This window comes from Symphodus melops, assembly GCF_947650265.1.
Source record: "Symphodus melops genome assembly, chromosome: 13".
In the NCBI taxonomy this organism is placed as follows: domain Eukaryota; kingdom Metazoa; phylum Chordata; class Actinopteri; order Labriformes; family Labridae; genus Symphodus; species Symphodus melops.
The window spans coordinates 13,105,207-13,125,737 of record NC_136703.1 but is presented as its reverse complement, the minus strand read 5'-3'; the positions used below and the strand labels follow the sequence as shown (position 1 = coordinate 13,125,737).

Sequence of the window (20,531 nt, the reverse complement as noted above, 5' to 3'; positions counted from 1 at the left end):
ACTTGGATTAGAAATTTCAAATTCATATGAAGCATCTGTTTTCAAGATTCTGATAAAACCATGCTGAAATAATACCCTGAAACCAGACCCTGATATTATGAGGTAATATAAACATTTAAACATATTTTGGTGGGAAGAAAATACAGTGCTGAAAGGTCACGTTTAAAATGTTGAAGTAATTAAAAAAAAATGTATCCACTATACTTATCAGTCTGACTGTAAAAGGACAATAAGGGGTGCGAGCTTTATCATTAATGCTCATGGTGGTTTGTATTGCTACGAGTTATATTACAATGTAAACTATTGACAAATTAGTCTCCACTGTTAATTAACATTCAGTATTTAATTATAATGTAAACTTAAGTATTTCAATTGAATACAAGCCAAATAAGCCAAGACAATTTGATTGCCATTTATTTACTTTGTATTTAATTCTGCATGAAGAAATTTTCATTGCATGTGTCCTTGTTAAATAAAAGCAAAAAGAAGAGATCTCCTTCATTTAGGGCTAATCATTTGAAAACATAAAACAATATTAAAGTTTTTCAGGACCTTGAACCAACTTTAATGTACAATTCTATTATACATTAAGCATCTGCTAAATGAATTGAGGAATTGTAAAACATTTAGCAGCACATGTAATTCTGTAAATGTAAAGATAGTCTATAAAAAAGATAATTTAAATTCATATTAGTACCAAATTGCCATAAACTGTACCAGGCTTTTTCCCAGTCCTCACCAGCCTGCAGCTTCACTGAAAGCTTGTGTGATTCTCAGGTGGGGAAGCTCCGCTTCAGCTGAACCAACCAGTGCGCATGCGTGGAACATTCGATCACTGTTGGTGTAGCTAACGGCTAGGCTACGGATCCAGCCAACATGGAGAGAAAAGGTAAATCTTTACACCGACACGCTGCACACCGTACGACAACTGTTAACCCATGTGTGCTCACACTGCAGTTGAATACACACAGGCACTAATGTAAGGTGAAGCCGAGCTGCACACATTTAGACGGTGATTTAAATGAACGCGTCTCTGTCACGCTCTGTTGAGCTACGCTAGCTTTCTAGACATTAGCGTTAGCCTCAGTGAGACATGTCAGGATAATCCTGCTAGCTACCTTTAGTTATATTGCGCTTTCTGTTTGTGTCACTGCCTAAAAGCGACAATATTGACTGACAGTAGATGTATTAACATTACACCTAGCCCCATTCAGTGACTGGAATTACTCCATTATCGTTTCATGTCTTTTTAGGAGAAATGTAACCTCGATAGGTGGGTAGCTTAGTGATGTAACTTCACGTTAGATGGCTTATAATATCAAACTGTGTATCTGGCACACACAGATAAACTGACACGGCTGCTTACATGTGTTTAGTCTACAGTATATAAATAAATTCAATACAACATGACTTCTGAGCTGTAGGTAAAGTGTAGCTCAGACAGTGTCATCCTCCTCCAGACAATGGCAGAATAATAATGCTCTCTGGTTTCATCTGACAGTTCTGGCACTACAGGCGAGGAAGAAGAGGGCGAAAGCGAAGAAGACCAGCAAGAAGTGAGTCCCAACTAAGCTCCATGTTGAATTACACACTATTAGCATGCGTTCATGATTTATGTCAGCTGGAAGAGGGGGCTGTTTGTTGCAGTGACACACGTGCTGTGTGTTCATACTTAAACATGGACTAACAGTCCGTGATTGCATGCTTGGGCTGAAATGTTTTCCCCTGTGCATGCTCCACATATTTGAAAGTGAAAGACTGATTAAAATACCCCAGAAGAGTAATTAGACTAAGCACCGTGGTTGTTGTTCACAGCTTTTTGTGCGTGGAGTTCAAGCAAGAAGGGCAGCTGCATTAGTTATTTGAACGATTATCTTGATGAGATGTCATTTGAAAACTGTCCTTATAGTATGTGCAGTACCGTTGATGAAATGGTCTATAACAAGAAGATTATGCTCCATAGAGGACTCAGAATAGACTATGCATGCAAGGGTCAATCTCTCATACTGATTGTTTAGGTGTACCTAACAATCTACTTATCATGCCATCGGTGGTATCCTCTGGAGTGTTGCATAACGGCCTGTGCTATATTTAAAACCAGAGGATGAAGAAGCCCACATCAGTCCACCGAAGCATGGTGTTTCACAGAAAGCGGCACTATTGCAGATACTCACCTCCTGACAGCGTTATCTTCATGGCATGCCTGTCAGACGTAAGACTCATTTAATGCTCAGAAGCTAAATATAACTAAACCATCGCATGCCACAGTTATCCTTGCATGGTGAGAACCATATGTGCGGAGGAGCAGAAGCACTCGCTGAGGACGCTGTAGATGCTATCCTGAACCGGTGCTTGGTATACATATCAGTTCAAGAGCTGCATTAAAATCGGCTCAATCATTCAAAATGAAGGCAGCCATGTTTTATTTTACTGTCATGGAAAGATTTCTATGTCACTTTTGTCTGGCGCTGCGTTTATTCCTCTGGTTTTTTCATTAGTCAACACGGAGCTGTGGCTGATCTTTTTTCTGTTTTTATCACCAGTACAGATTGCTGCTTTCACAAATGTGTATAACAATCCTTTCTGTGATGCAGGAGTAGTATATGTATTTCAAAAGGAAAAAGATATCAGAAGATAAAAATTCTGTTAAAATCCGAAGTTGTCCAAAATCTTTTGCCTTAATTAACCACGTTAGGAACGAATAAGTCAGTTGCCGTCTACGTGGAAACCATTAGCCCACTTTTCAGACGGTACAGACCAGTTAGGATTGGATTTGAATGGGATCCCAGCTCTCTTAGCTCCCATGGAGATGAGCAGCCTTAATCTTTTCCGTGGAAGAACTAACATCAGGCTGTTAGGCTTTTTAAGTTAATACTAGCTACCAAACACTTGGCAAACAGTTTAGAGACTGTTGTTCATATATACACAGATACAGTGCTTACCTGCTTCACATACCATTGGTATCACTTTATGATATAACTGAATGCATCATATTGTGTTTAGAGATGTTCTGATCAGTTTTCTGCTTCACACATCAGAAAGGTTATCACTGTGTTGCTCGGTTCAAAGCCTGGAACTGTTCTGTTTTATCTTTAAATGAACCAAAAATAATGAAACCTTAAATATGGGATAATCCTTATGAAATGTTTGCATGTATGATACATGCTTCCTAAAAAGAAGCTAGTTTATTCACATATGAGAGGCCTTATATTTGAGTCAACATGTACAACTCTGCTAGGCATTCCTGTTGTTTGGTCTTTGATCTTTTATTGGTATTTATCAGTGAAAACATGCATACAAAAATTCCAAAAACCTAAAATATAATATGCAATGACTTTCATTTATATTATATATAACACATATTTAATTATTTTTAATATAAAAATCCATTGCATGCGTTCCCGGCTTCCCCTTGTTGTGCATTAATGTCTAAATACTGATTCTGAATACTCTTATCTAAAAGTCCAAGTTTTAAATCTTTGATATCTTCCACCTGACAACCACAAAAAAAAATCCAAATACAGAATTACCTTCCAACAACAAGTCCTGATTCAGCAGGGTTTTATATCGTCCTAATTGAATGATACAGTTGGACGTTGCACGCTCAACCTAAAGTAGGACTGTGCTAAAATTAGCAAAGCCATTCTTGTTCTGACCTGTTGACAGCTGAATAGCTGTGCATTAGAAAATACTGCCTGCAGCACCGATGTCTTTGAATATTACCTTGATGTTGTATCTTGTGTGAGATCTGTGGAAGTCGAATAGTCTGTGTAGATCTGATGTGGGAGGAAGGTTGTGACTGCTTCAGTTCAGCAACAGCTTAAAAAAAATCTAGAAATTCAAATGCAGTTTTCAGCGTAGCTCCTTTCAGCTACCCTGATCTCCCTTGTCACCTTGTTCCCCGCCTGCTTGAACAGGTCCCACTCCTGTACGCTTCCTCCTTTTCCCGACGTAGCTCCCTAAGCTGATGTGTAAATCAGGGCTTGTTGTTATTGTATGTGCAGGATGTCTAGGTCTGTACACACACGTCCTCACAGAAGCTGATGTGAGACGCCACAGTATCAGTGAGTTGGTTGGGGTCTGCTGATGCAGCTTCAGAAACACTCCAATCAGTGTCATTAAGGCAGGCCTTTAACTCCTGCTTTGACTCCTGTGTCCATCTCTTCACAGTCCTTACTGCAGGCTCAGCAGTTTTTAACTTCTGCCTGTAGGTCGGGGTGAGGTGAATCAGACAGTAAACACACTACTACAAATGAGTAGCCTCACAAACTAGTAGTAGATGTCTTATCTAAAGTTTAGAAGTTTCAGGCTTTAGATTCTAAACTCCATCTCCCATCTTTATGTAGCTAGTTGTACTGTGAACAATCCTTCTTAAAGAATATATATTTCATTCACAGTCAATAACATTGTGAATCGTGTTTAAGTTTCTTCTACATTAAATTGAGTGGATAAGGACAAACAGATGACATCATTCAGTCACAGGTTTAAAGGTCTGTCAACTGCTCTTCTTTTGTTTGGAGAGTTGATTCTGGTATTGCTGTGTGCAGGAAGTGGGTGTGGTTGAATTGACAGAGTTGAGGCCTAAGAATTTGTGTAGACAGACTGTATGGAAGATGTGCTGTTGATCATCACAGGTTTTCTTTAGTTGCTGGTTGTTGATGTGCATGTTATTTGTCCCATCAGACAGCCAGTCAATCCCAGAGCTCGACAGCCTACCCAACTGGAGGCCTCACCGCAGGAACCTGAAGAACCTGAGGAGATTCTTGGCTCTGACGACGAGGAACAGGAGGACCCCAATGACTACTGCAAAGGTGAGTCCTGTTTCCACACACCGTTGGAACCAGTTTATTTTTCTTAACCAGATGGTATCACTTGTTTGGCAAGTATCTCTTCATACTTTTCTTTCTACTGTAATAAAGGACTTAAGCCATTTCTTTGTAATGCAGTTTGGGCTTTTCTATGGCAGCTACAACAGTCAGAGTTGCATGTTCTTACTGTCTCTTTCTTTCTGATTTAGGTGGCTACCACCACGTGAAAGTAGGAGACCTTTACAACGGAAAATATCACGTGATCCGAAAACTTGGCTGGGGACACTTCTCCACAGTGTGGCTTGCCTGGGACATCCAGTACGAGCACAACTTTTACTGCTTATTCTGACGTTATTTTTTATGTATTTTAAAGCCTGTTGTGAGACACAGATTCAATAGCAGCTAACTGTGACACTGATGTGGCGGGAACTCATATGGTGCTTCCTTTTTAGCGAATATCTTTTGGTCTGTGGTTGCAGGGTGAAGAGGTTTGTTGCAATGAAGGTGGTGAAGAGTGCCGAGCACTACACAGAAACAGCAGTGGATGAGATCAAACTCCTCAGATCTGTAAGTAGCTAAGTTGATTTCAAACGAACTAACTGTATGTTATTATTATTTGGCCTATTGTGTATTTGTGTTGATGCATTGCAGTGACAAAGTGACATGTTTGACCGTCCTGTACGTGCCAGTTGGACATGAATAAACTCCTATTGTTTGAATCACATTTCCTGTTCTTTTTTCCAAGGTAAGAGAGTCAGACCCTGATGATCCCAAACGGGAGATGGTGGTCCAGCTGCTAGATGACTTCAAGATCTCTGGGGTTAATGGAACGCGTATCCTTCACACAACAACTCACGCTTCCTAGTACTACCTGGTGTTTTTTTTTTTTTATGACTTTGCATTTTATTCTTATTTATCACTTCCACTTGGATTAACTAAAGTTTGTTGTGTGTCCAAATAAGACGTTGTCAAAGGGTAAATCATTCTTTCCCGTGGTGTCAAATTTAGCAGGATAGCAGTATGCCAGTAACAAAGTCAACAACAGGTGATGGGTGTATTTAAAACAAAACAAAAAACCTCCACCTATCACAACACTTAAGCTGAGCAAGATCCTCTGAATGCCACAGGGATAGCAGTGGCTGTAACATGAGACTGCCTCACAACACTGTACTGTGTGCACTCCTGTGACCTGCCCTGCTTTCTTTCCAGTATAAATAATGCCACTCCTCTACCTGAGAGGGTAGGTAGGTGGATGAATCGGTCCTTTCTGTTTGTGCCTCCCAAGTTTCTTTCAGCTTGGCTTCACTGGTCCTGCATTATTATCTTAACTTTTCCGATCTTCAGACGTCTGCATGGTGTTTGAGGTGTTGGGCCATCACTTATTAAAGTGGATAATAAAGTCCAATTACCAGGGGCTGCCACTGCCGTGTGTGAAGAGCATCGTACTACAGGTAACAGAAGCACCCTCATTGTCACACCTTTTTTATACTGCTGACTCTTTTTAAAGGTCAAGTGGAAGCCACAAGCACCTGCCTCCAGGCTGTATACTGAGGAAAGTGTCTGTGATGATTGAACACATGCACTTTCAGCAAGTATCAGAAGCCCATTTTGAGAATTAAATAAGTCACAACATGGAATTCATGACTTATTTAGCAATATATTTCAAAAGATATGCACTTGGTATCTTAATAAAAAGCCTTTTACAAGAACTCCTTTTAAATGAACCATTTCCAAGAGCTGGGCTGTGAGAAGACAATCATCTGTCATCAACGAGGCGTCGATTTGCTAAGAAAGTAAATAGCAACCATAAGACACAGTGGTGATAAAAACAAAACAGGAGCACAGTGGTAAATTCAAATGCAACAGATAAAGGCCGCTCCGATTGTGTTAGTACACAAAGAAGTATAAAGATAATATGGCCTATGCTGCATCAGTTTGAAGAGCCAAACAAAACCACTGTGTTTGGACGTGCCGCCATCTTCTCCACAGCTACCCACCAGCAGCACACACATCTCAACTTTGGACATTTTTCCTGAATATGAATGGATTATTCGGCCTTTTGCGCAGCAGAAACATCAACAACTTACAGCCTGCGGTTTTTGCTTTCGAGTCAATTATACGCACTAAATATTGTACTGTACTAAATATTGTACTGTACTAAATATTGTACTGTACTAAATATTGTACTGTACTAAATATTGTACTGTACTAAATATTGTACTGTACTAAATATTGTACTGTACTAAATATTGTACTGTACTAAATGCAATTTTACTTCTTACTGTGTCGAACCTTGCGCCCATGCTGCACGTCATTTTGTTTATCATGAAGCTTTGGCGTAGATTAACGTTCACTTGGATGGAAGCATTGCCCATATTATTTTTAATATGGCCCAAACAGAAAACACAGCGTGACGCGGCTCGCCGTTTTTACCCCGATGCCCCGTTTCCATTTCCCTCTCATTCGCTCGTTTCGACGGATGAAGAACGAGGAAGTTTGGGGCTCTACATGGCCCTGACACTCACTTTTCTCACTCAGCGCAGCTTGTTGTACAAAGTGGAGATGATGATATATGAATGATATCCACAGCTAAACAAGAAATTATAGAAAGAGATTTAAACCTGAAACATCCTTTTCTGGAAGTTGCTGATAATCATTCCTTGATGCTTTGTTTTGAAGATGAGCAGATTTCTTTAACTGGCAATATTTGTTAAAAAAAAAAAAAAGTATTTATTGATATGATAGTGATCATATTTGCTTTATTACCCAGCCCTACTCATCCCCTTGAAGGTTTTTTTAAAATTGGGCACCATTTTCAGCCTTTTCTTCCACATGTTTTAGCCGTCTGAAATCCCAAAAGGTTACTGAAATATTAAGAAATTACTTTTGCAATCCGTTGATGGACACTGTAATTTCCCCATTTACTCACTCCTCAGGTACTCCAAGGCCTGGACTACCTGCACACAAAGTGTCAGATCATCCACACAGACATCAAGCCAGAGAATATTCTGATGAGCGTTGATGAGCCTTACGTCCGCAAGCTTGCAGCTGAAGCCACAGAGTGGCAGAGGGCTGGAGCCCCTCCCCCCTCAGGTTCAGCAAGTATGAGAGACGTGCACTCAAACACATGTTCTTCTTCATATTCATGAGCACAGTGTGATAACAGTTTGTACTCATCGGATGTTCTCTTTTCAGTAAGCACAGCGCCTGCTCCCAAACAGGTACGTCTTTTCCATAATTCTAATTTTTTTTTTAATTATTTTTCCCCCACATTGAAGCACTCCCTCAGCCAACATCAACAATAATTATTTATTAATAATAATTATTTATCTGCATTTTAAGGGATTGTACTGAAAATTCCGTTGTACTGGTACAACGACAATAAAGACAATTCAATTCAATTTGTACTTTTGTTTGTGTGTTGACAGACAGTAAAAATGTCCAAGAACAAGAAGAAGAAGTTAAAAAAGAAGCAGAAGCGTCAGGCAGAGCTCCTGGAGAAGTGCATCATGGACCTGGAGGAGATCGAAAAGACCACAGAGACCCGAGAGGAGGAAGAGGATGAAGAAGAGGACCCACAGTCGCCAAAGGGACGGGCCTGCGCTCCTCTGAGACAGGTGTCTCTTCAGGAACTAGCAAATGAGAAAATAGAGGGTAAGAAGCTGCGCTTGTTAAATTCTTGTTTTAGGTTCTGTCATGAAAATCCTGAGTCTGTAATCGTTCTTTCCCACACACTCCAGAGAGCTTCAGTGCAGATTTCATCAGGACGCTACCAGAAGCATTGTCAGAAGTAAACTGTAACGGCCACGTGGAGGTGGACCAGAAAGAGTCCCAATGGAGGGACGAAGACCAGCACAACGGCAACACAGAACCCACGGAGAAATGTGCCAGTCAGGAGGAGCAACACAACGAGCCCACTGTCAACTCCGTCTGTAATGGTGTAGACTCCCCAGATCTCAAGGAGCAGGACACTGACAGTGGTGGCAGTGGAATCAGGGAGAGATGTCTTTCCGCTGGTTTGGAGGAGGGAGAGCTGGAGAAGAGCATTTTACTGGAGGAGGAAGACGACGGCCAATATACAACCGAGGAAGGACTGAGCAACGGTCAGTCAGCCAAACTCAGTTAAAAGAGGATTTGTGGTCGCTGTTTCCTCTTTAATAAAGCTCAGCGATGTGAACTTTAAAATACTGCTCACCTGTCTGTTCCTTATAGGATGTGAAGTTCCTCTTATCTCTCTGTGTCTCTCTGCTCTCATGTAGGCAAGCAAACAGCGGGAGCCCTGCTAGTTAACCCTCTTGAGCCACTCAATGCAGACAAGATCAAGGTCAAGATTGCAGACTTGGGAAATGCCTGCTGGGTGGTGAGTAGACCTCTAATCACCTGAGGGTAAGACGCAGTAAGAGTCCAATCCTGTGTCATGTAGCTTGGGATATGTTGCGTTCTTCTCCCATCGTAACAGGACTCAATCTGTATCCTCTGTTCATTACATGTCATCTCACTTTGTTTAAATCTCTCACTCCCTCTTTCAGCACAAGCACTTTACGGAAGACATCCAGACACGGCAGTACCGGTCCTTAGAGGTGCTCATTGGATCTGGATACAGCACACCAGCCGACATATGGAGCACAGCCTGCATGGTGAGCGTCCAAAACTGTCATGACACTGTGTTCTTTCAGAGATCAACTAGTGTATCGCTTCAACATCATTATCAGCTGATCACAGCATATAAAGTGGCGTGCATGTCAGTAGCTTATGTGCATCGGTTGTGTCGCATCAATTTACTGCTGCCCGCTAGTCAAGAAAATTCTTTTCATTTTATTTGGCAGAAGAAGTCACCTGTCAAGAGTTATTTGTTTTCACAGATCAAATATCCCCTACTGGGGAATTATGGACAAATATGAAAGATGATGTCAGCAGTGTGGTAGTCTTAACAGCATCTCTGGGATCCAATCACAGAGCTCCTCGGAAAACAGACCCAAAGAATCACAAAGGAGGAATGGAAAATACATCAGTACTGCAATCAGCCGTCGACTCAGCTTTTATTTGAAACTTTGGTTTCAATGTCGGCCCTGTGTGATGTGGTGCCAGAGTCTTTTTGTTTGTACTCTTATCTGAGGGTATATTTGAATATTAGCTCTGTATTCCTTATCAAAAGTGTGTATTCCCTCTAAGATAATGAATTTTTTAATCTTACTGCTTTTTTTCCCCACGTGTGCATATCCTGTTCTGAAAAGTTACTCTCTTATGTAAGACTTCAGCACAGCGTCTGCAGCAAGCGGCTGTACATTAACATTATTAAAACACAGCAATGAGAAGCTTTGATTTTGAATCAAGTAAGGCCCCTTAATCGGGGCATTTTACAAGAAGCATGTACGGACAGTGGACCTTATCTCCGCCTCTCTCTCTCTGAAGCTGAAGTCATTCTGCTCTCTCCGCACGAGTCAAGAAGGATTTTTATCTTTAAACGGGACTTTTTGGTTTTGTTCCACGGAGCACCGTTTAAAACTCTGCACTCAGCGAGGCGACACACACGCCTGCATTTTTCTCTCCTCTAAACTCTCTTGCACGTGAACGCGTGGCAGCTTTATAATTAATGAATTGGAGTTCTCCAGTTTATTTTTATCAAACATTTCAAAAACACTTTCTCTTTTAAAACGTGAGCGGACCAAAGTGCTGACAGGTAGTGGATAACAAAGCAGCATTCTACCGCACAGAGATTGAGTCGTGTTCTGAAAGCGTAGCCAGTGTGAGGAATGTCTTGGAGCTGAGTCTTATCCTGTGTTTATGCCGTTTGTGTTCTCTCTCTCTCTCTCTCTCCTCAGGCCTTTGAGCTTGCCACAGGGGACTACTTGTTTGAACCGCATTCTGGAGAAGATTATTCCAGGGATGAAGGTATTTGTCGGGACTTCCTCTTCCATTTCTGTTCTCTGTTTGATACTATTATTACTGCCTTCACATTAAGTGCTGCATTTAGAAGTACTTTTCAAATGTATGCGACTATGGTAAGGATCTTTTAGCATTGTTGTGAGCTGTTGAAAGCTACTGCTACGATGATGAGCTTCATGGCGTTTTATTACGGGTTGTGTTGCCAACATGAATACTTCAACTTTCCGAACATCTGGAAGTGTTTGACAGGAGGCATGGCGAGTTATCACCCCACACTGCCAATAATTGTTCAGTTTACATAATAAGCTGAAGTGTACCTTCCTGAATGTTTCACAGTGTTAACACTGAAATGAGGTACTCCGTTACAGTGTTTCCAAATGTCCTTGTATTTACATCAGCCTTCGTATCAGGGTTGTGATGATGAGCACCAACATTCCTGTGTTTATTTCCTCTCTAACACCTCAAACCACATTTTAGTCTCCCCACACTGGAGACCGGGCCATCTTTCATTTCCTCCACCTATCTCTTTCTCACTCACCCTTCACATGTCACTGTTTCTGCTCCTTTCACGTCCTTTATGTCCATGTTGGCATGCTGCTTATTTCGATGCGTCTGTACTTGACTTGCTAACGCGTGCCCTGCAGCTGTGGATCTGATTTCTCACCCACAGTATGTTCGCTCACGAGGCTGTCGCTTTTTTTTTTTTTTTTTTTTTTTAATCCTTCCACTGTTTCCTCTCGTGTTGTGAGACTCTCCCTTTTATTTTCTCATCACTCATCCTGCATCTGCTCTTCGAGTTTTACGACATACCGAGTTGTTGGCTGCGCTTTCAAATGGGTTTTAAATTTGTTTGCATCTTCATGATTTTATGTTTCATTGAAAAGTGAATCGCTTTGACATATACATTGCCTGTTGTAGCTGCTGATGTGTAATAACAGAGGCTTCCCTTACATGTGCTTCGTGTCATATGAGGCTGTCATCATCATCATCATCATCATCCATTGTTCCTAATCAATGTTCCAGATAACTGTTTGCCATCTCTCTCCTGTCCCCTCTCCTGTTTGCCATCTCCTCCCTCTTTACCCTCTCACTTTTCTGTCTTCCCTCTCCTCCCGGGATGTGCCTCATTTCCAGACCATCTTGCTCTCATGATTGAGTTGCTCGGTAAAATCCCTCGTCACTATGCTCTGAGTGGGAAATACTCACAGGAATACTTCAACAAGAGAGGTATGAAACCCCTCTGTCTGTGGCCCGCTCAGGAAACAGTGGACTGGAGGTGTGTGTGGCGGGGAGAAGGGATCCTGTCACCTGCTACACTTGGAACTACTAAAGTTGTGTGCAGGCCAGTGGGCAAGATATTCAACACAGGCCTGTTTGTGTCTGATACTTTGATCGGTGCCATCTGACTTTTAATTCAAGTCGAAGTTCTGCCAAAAAAAAATGCCCAGCTGTGTTTCACTCTGCTCCTTCTTTGTTGTTGCCAGAGAACTTGGCTCGACATAGTCTGTGTTGATTCCCTGGCGTGAATTTAATTAAGTTGTAAGGTCGACTTCAACTTTAATGTTATCCTGAAGGAAATGAGATCGGTAGCATGCAACACAACAGGTACACAAAAGAGAACATCAGAAATAAAGAGACCACACTGAGCCAGAGGCTGAAACAGTTCAGACACAGCAGAGAGAGCTGCATTAAGTCCAATACAGTGCTGTGAAAAATAAATGGTTAGAATGACTCAAGCTCCAATAGATGAGAGAAAAAAAGTTAATAATCAGGAATACGATCTCGAATAGTTTTCTGAAAACCAAACAAAAAGAAATGGGGTACCGGTTGGCCGAGTGGTTAGGTTGCACGCCTCCTGTACAGAGGCGGGTGTTCCTTAAAGTGGATCAAATAATAGTCTCCATGATTGGAATAGCACGCTGCCACTCACTGTGCTGCAGAACCTTGTCGAGTCGGTGCATTTTTTTTTTTTCTGCACGTTTCTGTGACGATGAGCATGATGCTGTCGTTAAACGAGCTTCATCAGATTAACAGCAGGTTTGATGACTCAACCTTTTTCTTTCAAAGATCAGGGAGTTGATAGTATTAGGAGTATTTTTTTAAGTTGTAAGTAGAGAAATAAAAAACTTAAAAGTTGTCTCCATGTTACTTTGAAATTCTACTGACGGGATGGGATTTAAGTTTGAAGCCCTTTGCATTTCTTCTCAAACTGAAGCTCATGATTCTTAACTTTGAATTAAAAAAAAAAAGGCAAAGGACTTCATGGCTCTTGATTGTCTCATGGCAATGTTGAACACAAACCTCTTCAACTGTCTTGCCCATTTGACCGATCTCTTCCTCACTGCCCCCCCTCTGTCCACCCCCCCTGAGCGGGCCTTTAACTGGATCACTGTCTTATGAATCTGTTTCTTTTGTCTCGTCTTTCCCTCTCCTTTTACACACGACCGTATAGACCATATAGCGCTGATCATTGAGCTGCTGGGGAGTGTCCCACGCAAACTCATAATGAATGGCAAATATTCCAAGGATTTTTTCACCAAGAAAGGTAAAAAAGAAGTACCAGTGTCAAGATTTGCAGTGGTTCTCTCTTTATTAAGATCATAGCCTTGTGCTGCTTATGCAAGAGTATTAACAGTATGCATTTTTTTTATACTAATTAATTATTTTCTAACACATTGACAATGTATTGAGTAATATTAAAAAATATTCCCGAGATATTTGAACATACTCCTTTTTTCTTAAATACCTTGTAAACGTCAGTGTAGGATGTTGCATGGATCTGAGACGGCGTCTGTGGTTGTGTGCAGGTGATTTGAAACACATAACCAAGCTGAAGCCGTGGGGCCTGCTGGAGGTGCTGATCGACAAGTACGAGTGGCCCCGCGAAGAAGCCGAGTGCTTCACCGACTTCCTGATTCCCATGCTCGAGCTGATCCCAGAGAAAAGAGCAACAGCTGCTCAATGCTTGCGCCATCCCTGGCTCACCCTCTAGTGGAGACCTCTTGCCATTGCACCTCCCTTTCCTAACCCCCCCACACCCTTTTTTTTCCTCCAGAGACTGCAACAGGTCACTTTTCCAGTTTTGGGCATATCAGATGAATATTTATTTCTCTTTTTGTTTGTTGTTTTGGATTTCTTACCTTCTTCGTTTTTTGATCTAAATGCTTCTGTGTATGTTTGTATTTGTTGGTTCTTCTCTCGGTGTGCCGACGTCCAGGAATCCAGTGGGTTATATTACTTTGTGCTCATGTTGGCTCCAACTGCTGTGCTCCGTTCACCCATCCAATTAAGCAAACCTGTTATTGTACTGCTAGTGACTCATCCTTGTTTGTTACACTCCTGCACTAAAATACAAACAAATCAAGGATATGTAGCTTTTATTGGTCATTTTTGTCCCCTTTAAAAGACCATGCTCTCACTTCTTTTCTCGTACATTTTCATTAGTGCTGTGTTGTTTTTATAAAATGAGTTATTTCTTCTTATATTACACATGTAAGGTATATATTTTGTATTTGTAAAGTAGGCTAAAGAAGTTGCACACTGGGCTGACATTTACACTGACTGTGGTAATAGCATTTCTGCAAATAGACCCTGTAGTTTAACATCGACTCTCTGAAGTAGGTTATATTATTTAGATATGAAAAAAAAAAAATCTGTTAGTGTAGGTTAGTGACTTCTAAAAGTGATCTTTCATTCTCATGGGAGGCTGGTTTTCTCATACACCGAACACGATTCAGGAATATAGTATTTTAAAAGGTTTCAACAAGACGACATGTTCAGGAGCCCAATCGAAAGGAAAAAAGTGGAAATAAACTGTATATATCTGTACCAAAGAGTTTGCCTTTATGTAAATGACAGTTATGTACAGTTTTTAACAAATCTTATATCGTAGCTAAAATGATTTAGCTGGGTAGCTGTGTTTTAATAAAGTGTGGAAGATGTGTTCGAGCTCGGTTGTATGAATGGCCAACTGTTCAAAAATGTCACTGTTTTTAGAAATGGTGAGATCTGGTGTTCTGTCATGGTGTCCAAATTGAGCATATCAAAGTAAACTATCTTAATCTGTTCAAGTTGAGCGAAAGAAAAGCAACAACAAAAAAACAAACAAAATTGACGTCAGTTTCTTGAGATCTTAGCTTTTGTGTGAGCTGTTAATTTACGAAACTGTACTACACACCATACAATAAAACAGATGTTCATACAAAACTGTCTGCCAAGATGTTTTCTCTTATTTTATTAAATGTTTGAAATGAATTCCTTTTTTTTAAGGTGTTTTCAGGTTTGAGAAGATCTTAAGACATTCTAAAGTTTATTAATCAAAAGTCAAAAAGTCAAAGTCAGGATCATAAAAAAAAGTAACGTCGGAAGATCAGTTTGATCTCAACTTCATCAAGACTTCTCTGGTTGTTTGTGTTTTTTTCCCCAAAGTACATCTGCATCACAGTGGGCTCCTCATGGATCTTCTTCATCAGGAGTTCTCTGCAAATAGGAAAGAAAACCCATTGGGATTTTTATTTAATGTAAGTTACTAACTCACTCCATATCAGTGGTCTGTTAACACCTGAAGCTAACGACATTAAGAGATGTAAACAGGAAAACCAGCATGTCAAAAACAACTAAAAAATGAAAGGGACTGATAGTGGAGTAGGGATGTTGCACTCGGTAAGGAACTTCATGGTTCAATTCCCCGTCTGAAAGGGCTTCTCTGTGTGGAGTTTGCATGTCCTCCGTGTGCCAGTTGGTGACTCTAAATTGCTTGTACGCGTGAGTGTGGCTGGTTGTCTGTCTCTATATATCAGCCCTGTGATTGACTGAAGAGTCCAGAGTGTACCCCGCCTCTCTCCTGACCTGCATCAAACAGCTCAGGACCAGGAGTTGAACCTGAGCCTCTTTTTGGAGGGCACCAGCTCTAACAACTGAACTCGCTCTTCTAAGAACCTTTTTTTCTTTTTAAATTTTAAATTAATTTTAATTTAATTCATTTGCTTAATTTCAGCAGTAGGTAACACTCTGGGAGTATTTGATGTTAAGCTTCGCTGTTTCAGAAGGTTAGTATTTTTCATGCTGCTTCACTTGTTACATTGTCTTTGCTTACTGGGACACAAGAACACTGACATCATTATTTGTTATCAGTACACTTACAAATGTTTGTTTCTTACATTATTAAGCAAATTCCGTTGTTAAAATGACTCAAACAAACATTCTGACTTAAAATGTCAAGTCTAAGACTATATTGAGTTCAATTCCCTCTCACCTGCAGCTACAACTTTAACATGTTTGCATTAACCTTCACCGCCTCCTTCCACCTCAAAGTCATCGGGCAGCAGTTTGTCCTGCCTGTTGCCGAGGGTGAAGGATAGCAAGGCCAGAAGCAAGGCATCCAGGATGCTGATGATGGCCAGGATGTAGGCCCAGCGCACCGTACAATTCCCCAGGCTGTACTTGTCTGTCCTCTGACCACACATCCTCTTCACCTCCGGAGCGTCCCAACCGTCTGGGTAGATCATGCAGCCCATCACCATCAACACGGCTGTGGGTTGAGGAGGAGGACAAAGAAGTGGTGAGATTATTACCTACTTGAATTAATAAATACTTGTGAGGGCTATCCTTCTGAGCTTAATGATGTCCCCTTATAAGTTATAAGTGCAGTAAGGCAAAGGATGCACAATGTTTCTGTTTCAATGGTTTATACAACTGTTGTGAAAGGTCTTTCATCTGGTAAAAGTTCTTCCACTTAAAAAAAAAAAAAAAAGTTCCTGTATGATATGATAAAATACAAGTTAAAGGACTACAGAGAAAAAAGTCTACTTTCAGTGTGAAGCTGGATTGATATATAAATCAGGGGATATTAACACTTTGAAATGTTACTATCAATACATCTGTAATGAAACTGATATATCGATAGGAACTGTTTACTGTCATCGAAAGGTCAAGCTTAATTCTTGTTGATATCCGTGAGTTAATTTTTTTTACCCTATTCACCTGTAGTGTCTCGCCTTAAAAATGTAATCAGTTGGCTGCCATACTGGTTATTTGGAATATGTTCCCTCTGGATTTAACTGTTTATTGTATATACTTTATTAATCCCCTGAGGGGAAATTCTGCTAAGACACACACAGGCCTGTATCACACATATGCACAAGCAGTGTGCATTAATGGAGAGATGTTGTGGCAGCCCACAGGAATCGCCCACTGAGCTGGTGGGGGGTTTTGTGCCTTGGTCAAGGGTACCTTGGTTGTGCTCTCCAGCTACCAGACCAACTTCCACATGTTGGTCCACATTGGGACCAACCCAAGTCCCTATGGACTGAGCTACTGCCGCCCCAAGAAGAGTTGAAGATAGTTCTGCACTTTGGCTCAGAAATTATTTTAATTGCAGCGGTTTGACTGGTAAAAATGTATTTTTTCATTGTTATATAGGCACTTTAACTTGAGCGAAGCTACCTGTGAACTTCCACCACTATTAGTCATACAAGTCTTTCTCATGGCTCTGGTTGCCTTTAATCCGTTTGCTGTAAGACTAGATCAGTTAACAACACAGCAACGCCTGTTCGTGTTACATTTGAGTTATTCTCCATCAGAGGTGTCAGTGCTGAAACTGGATCCCTTATTGGCTCCCACACTGATGAGCATCACAGTACAAACACATCACGCTGAAACCAGAGAGGTGAGAAGGCAGCTCACGACTCAGTGACTTTATCACCTCACGGCCACAGGAGACACACAGGTCTCACTCAGTCTCTATTTTCAGTGTTTACGTGCTGCTTTGAGAGTTGTTGTCGACAAAATGAACAAACTTGGTCCTGAAAGTTGTAATTAAGCTGACATTATGCACTTTTAAAAAGAAGAATAAGTGTTGTAGCAACCTGCCCTCTTAATGTTTCACAATGGACTTTGATCTTTAACTCTGACCTATGTAAAAAATGTTTTAAAAAAGCAACCTTAAATTAATACTTAAAGCGCTTGGTGACCAAGTAACTAAGTTGCTACTGATGAAATCAATTGATACAATCCCTCTATGTAGACAATCTTCCAGCATATACACTATTATCATTACTCTCGGTGTAATGCCAGTTCATTTGAAGCCATAAAATAAATAATCAGTATTAAATTGACATCTTTCTTCACCCAGTTACAGTTTCTCTGAGTATGAACACAATGTTGGAATAATAACAAATTTCACCTTTAAATGTTCCTGCGATGTTATCCTTGACATGTAATAAATGTGTTATTTTGGATTTTTATCAAGCTATTTTTGACCATAAAAAGTTTCAGTCACCTTAAAAGCTGTAGTTTTAACTTTAAAAAACATTAGGATCTATTGGATTTGACTTGCCAATATAACAAAAAAATACAAGAATTGCACTATTTCACTATTTCACTGTTGTATGATTTTGTATGCCTTTATTTTCCTCCATGTAAAAGGACATGGAGCTGAATCCTCAAAGAAAGGGCTGAAAACTTTGCTTTTTTTATCACTGTAATCATGCAATGTAAAAAGACAAAATAATATTACAATAGCATATCAGTATTCAAAGTTACAGTAGGCTACTTCTTAAGCACAATGGGACATTTTTAATGACGTTATTTCATGATTTCATAAAGAAAGTACCCTAATGAAACCGGGATTTAACTAGTGGTCGTGGTTGGTTCTGATATTATCAACTACGAATGATTTTGATGTACTACTCTTGTTGATCCATATTTTATATTTATTTTATATACTTTATTCATCCTCAAGGGGTAAATTGTGGTTATAGAAGTAAACAGACCGTTTATGCATTTTTCATATGCAGTATTTTTTATGTTTAACATTAGCTAGTAAAACACTAGGAACGTTCAGATGACCACACGTCTGCTCACCTGCGGCCAGCTGCATCCAGGCGCAGATCCGGTAAACGTTCCCGGCGTTGCAGAAGAAGAACAGGCTGAAGCAGACCATGGTGCCCACAATCAGAAGCATGGACGTCCCCACGAAGAACATTGCGGTCCTGAAAGCCGGGGAGGGGATGGAGCTAAAGTCTAGAATGCTGCCCTTACAGATGAGCTCTGAGGTGAGCGCGTTACCGATGCAATAGTGAAAGAGGCCGAAGTAGCCAGCCTGCGGGGTGTTGACACTGTCCCCGATCCAGAAAGGCTGGATGAAGACCACCACGGTGATGATAACGAAGCAGATGGTGAACACGGCCCACATGACGCCGATGGCGCGCGAGTTTCTCACATAGTTAGTGTGGTAGATTTTAGCTGCTTCTTGAGCCGGAAGAAGGTCCATGTTTACAAAAAAGTTATTGTCTGACTTCAAAAACTTTTAGAAAAAAAACCCAAACTTTTCTTAAATACCCCTTGTGTTGATTTAAATTATTAACATTTTATAAGCAAACAAAAAAGTAATTCAGATATCCTGTAGTCTTTAAACGCCACACATATAACATCTGTTTAGGCTGAAACGGCTCTCCAATATCGGTTCTGTTTCAGCCTTCAGCACCCTGGACAGCACCCGCCTCCTCTCTGAACGCTGGTCTGACGTCAGCGATTGACAGCTGTATGGCGATGCAGTTCCCAAAAGTGAAAACACAGTTTTTCCTACCGGGTGAGAGAGAAACTACCCTATACTGCTGTTTGATCGAACTTTATGTTATGTGGAAAGATTCAGTTTATTGAGTAACCCGAGTCTCTGATTAATGCAGAACAGACTTAATTTAGGTCAGATAAGAATAACCATACTAACCATCTTTCTCTTGTTATGGCATTCCTTATGGAAAATTATAGAAAGAAAATTATTCTTGCTCTTCCATTGAGACTACCAATAAGGATGGCTACATACCCATAGCAACCAGTTTTGTAACATAATATTTACTGGTTTTAGGACTATTTAAAAAAAATCTGGAAGGTAGTCTAACTTTGGCTGGTGATCATTTAAATACTTGCATACAGTTTGATAACTACATCATATAAATGAACACATATGTAACATTGATACAGTATTTTTTTTCCATAAAAATAAATATAACCTTTTTACAAAAAGTGCATCTTTACTTTTGGTGAGTGCAAGGCTATATTATTTAAGCTTTCTGACTGCATGGTTGCTGATATCAACATCAAAAGTGCACAAGCTGAGTCTTCTTATTGGACAGTATAAAACTTCCTTCCAGAGACAGGAATCCAATAAGGAGTGAATTTGAAGATACTAAAAAAGACTAACACGGTTAGATAATAGCTTTATAATTGTAGTTGTGGGAGAGTGTTGCTCAAAGTGACAGAGAAGAGATAGCAAAGATGTGTGCAAGCTAGCACGCCACACAAAGACATGTTGGCAGCTTGAAATTCAGGGTTTTTTTTTAAACTTCTGAAGTCACTTCTGTTGTGCAGATACTTCTCTTCCATTTTCATCCACCTTGTGTGGGTGCACAAATAAATGCAACACCACAATTCAGAATCTAACTTCCTGCTACCTGAATTTGTAAAATATTTCTAAATTCACCCTTGTAGTTGTAATGTCTTTGATAACGCAAAATATTGTTTAAAACATGCAACCTACTGATTCTTCTCTTTTCAACTGTTTTTTTTTCTTTTGTAATGCAATGACATTTTCAGTTTCAAATAAGATGAATGGCAGATAATGGTAGCTTCTGTAGCCGTCACCCTCCACTTAGACGTTCATAACAAGCAGCCTCAGGCCTCCTACTTGACACTTTGTCATGTGTGGAGGAAAGTTCTCAGGGATGAGCGACTGTCCCATATCTCCAGGGGATCTGTGAGGGCTCCCTGCAGTTCAGGAGGGACGATTGGCTGCCTGTATGTGTGAGGGGAGAAAGGGAAACAAGCTCTACGTTTCAC

The 20,531-nt window shown here is 40.5% G+C and overlaps 2 protein-coding genes across 4 annotated transcripts; one reads left to right on the top strand and one right to left on the bottom strand.

Moving 5' to 3' along the window:
- Positions 1 to 755: 755 nt before the first annotated feature.
- Positions 756 to 14,902, top strand: srpk1a (SRSF protein kinase 1a). 2 transcript variants are annotated; one of them, XM_079359922.1, is made up of 16 exons: positions 756 to 889; positions 1,502 to 1,556; positions 4,684 to 4,811; positions 5,018 to 5,126; positions 5,288 to 5,375; positions 5,554 to 5,641; positions 6,153 to 6,259; positions 7,745 to 7,910; positions 8,004 to 8,029; positions 8,237 to 8,462; positions 8,549 to 8,911; positions 9,068 to 9,168; positions 9,338 to 9,445; positions 10,631 to 10,700; positions 13,147 to 13,239; positions 13,502 to 14,902. In XM_079359922.1, exons 1-16 carry the CDS (start codon positions 877 to 879, stop codon positions 13,684 to 13,686), a joined length of 1,926 nt encoding a protein of 641 aa, XP_079216048.1. In that variant the 5' UTR covers positions 756 to 876; the 3' UTR covers positions 13,687 to 14,902. The 2 variants fall into 2 exon arrangements, with proteins under 2 accessions (XP_079216048.1, XP_079216047.1); XM_079359921.1 differs by lacking the exon at positions 13,147 to 13,239 and adding an exon at positions 11,829 to 11,921 and having other exon boundaries at positions 759 to 889.
- Positions 14,903 to 15,065: 163 nt separating this feature from the next.
- lhfpl5b (LHFPL tetraspan subfamily member 5b) lies at positions 15,066 to 18,966 on the bottom strand (the record flags this gene model as incomplete). 2 transcript variants are annotated; one of them, XM_079360224.1, is made up of 3 exons in its annotated part: positions 15,066 to 15,173; positions 15,949 to 16,224; positions 18,558 to 18,966. In XM_079360224.1, 2 exons carry the CDS (start codon positions 18,964 to 18,966, stop codon positions 15,977 to 15,979), a joined length of 657 nt encoding a protein of 218 aa, XP_079216350.1. In that variant the 3' UTR covers positions 15,066 to 15,173; positions 15,949 to 15,976. The 2 variants fall into 2 exon arrangements, with proteins under 2 accessions (XP_079216350.1, XP_079216351.1); XM_079360225.1 differs by lacking the exon at positions 15,066 to 15,173 and having other exon boundaries at positions 15,661 to 16,224.
- Positions 18,967 to 20,531: the final 1,565 nt, after the last annotated feature.